The following is a 1326-nucleotide window of genomic DNA, read 5'->3' as shown; positions in this document are numbered from 1 at the left end:
GAAAGCTCAACTAAAGCGTTCTCTGTTAGATCTTGCAGCTGGAGTCTACAATGGGAGAGTCCATCAATAGGTATCACGAAAGGGCAATAGTTTTGGGTATCCTGGTTGAAAATATGGCTTTTAAGTTAAGCCCGGTTCCCTAAATATCTAGAGAAGCGAAAATATGACCACATCAACAGTACGGAAAGCAATGACCAAAGAAGCGCTGGAGAAAATCATTTATTGTTAGACTTACATTACTTCGTTGTGAACGATAGAAAAGTTTCGTTTCGTTCTATATAAAGAAAAGTTTATTAATTTGATAGAAATGAATAACAATATTTAAATATAAATCTGTATATTCTACCAGATACAATTAATCTGAATTTTTAAGAACAATAATATTTGTTTAATATTTGGATTGTTACCTGGCTAATAAATTTTCTAATAAATAAATGAAGTCGCTTAACATTACGTTATTCATTTCAAAATGCAAGTCTTTTTGAATATGCATGTGACGGTATTGGAAAACCAAAGTTGTTAGTTGATGTATATGCCTTCCAAAGCTGCTATCTCCTAATATTAGCCGTGTGTCCCATCCAAAAGATTCTATGACATTCTTTTTTTCCAAGAACTCCCAATGCTCGAGATGGCTTCTTAACTCAGAATAGCGTGCTGATAGCACAAGATGTGCATGCCGGCTCATTTCAGGGTTAATACACGAAAATTGAGTTAGTTTTTCGCATTTTACTAAAATATCCTTGTAAAACTTTGACACGATTCGTATGACCAACAGAAAGTCGTCTGAATTTTGAAATCCATACTTGTGTGACGAACGAAGAGTTTGTTCGTCAGTAAAATTTCCAATCAGGTAATCTATAGCCAAATGAAGAATCTATTAAACTTTATTTCAATTATAGCAACTACATTCTTATAGGTTCCTCACCTCAATTATTATTTCTTTATTATCAATGTATTTTAACGTGTTCATTATCTTTTATTAAAAATTATCTTACTTCAGATAAGCATCTGCAATACATAAAGATCACAGTTTTGGAGGTTCTAAGCGCCAACATTGGAACAGTGGGAATGGAAGACTAGTTTAGTTTTTAAATAAAACATCCTCTTCCCACATGTTGGCTTTCGCATCAAAGCGAACAACGAATATTGAATGAATTGAATTTAATTAAATATGTAAATTAAATTCAATTCATTTATTTCACGCCTAATACAAAACATACATTCTCGGTGCACAGACTCTTGACATTTAATTGAGAAATTTTGGGACAATCTTATTAATCTATTATAGACTATTTCGATATTGGCTCGGTTATGTATATTAGCTGT

At 32.4% G+C, this 1326-nt stretch overlaps 1 protein-coding gene across 1 annotated transcript; it reads right to left on the bottom strand.

Moving 5' to 3' along the window:
• Positions 1-270: 270 nt before the first annotated feature.
• CG46302 (uncharacterized protein) lies at positions 271-1028 on the bottom strand. The gene is made up of 2 exons (NM_001347779.1): positions 926-1028; positions 271-874 (listed from the first exon to the last, which is right to left on the bottom strand). The coding sequence occupies exons 1-2, from the start codon at positions 968-970 to the stop codon at positions 404-406; spliced, it is 516 nt and encodes a 171-aa protein (NP_001334712.1). The 5' UTR covers positions 971-1028; the 3' UTR covers positions 271-403.
• Between the last annotated feature and the right edge of the window lie 298 nt (positions 1029-1326).

This window comes from Drosophila melanogaster, chromosome 2R, assembly GCF_000001215.4.
Source record: "Drosophila melanogaster chromosome 2R".
NCBI lineage: Eukaryota > Metazoa > Arthropoda > Insecta > Diptera > Drosophilidae > Drosophila > Drosophila melanogaster.
Note: the sequence above shows the minus strand (reverse complement) of the source record. Positions and strands in the feature narration are given on the sequence as shown.

What these genes read in the sequence shown, in the direction of transcription:
- CG46302 (NM_001347779.1), bottom strand. Translation starts at nt 970, where the DNA reads ATGAACACGTTAAAATACATTGATAATAAAGAAATAATAATTGAG. An exon ending in ATAAAGAAATAATAATTGAG is followed by an intron (nt 875 to 925) that starts GTGAGGAACCTA and finishes AAAGTTTAATAG; the next exon opens with ATTCTTCATTTGGCTATAGA.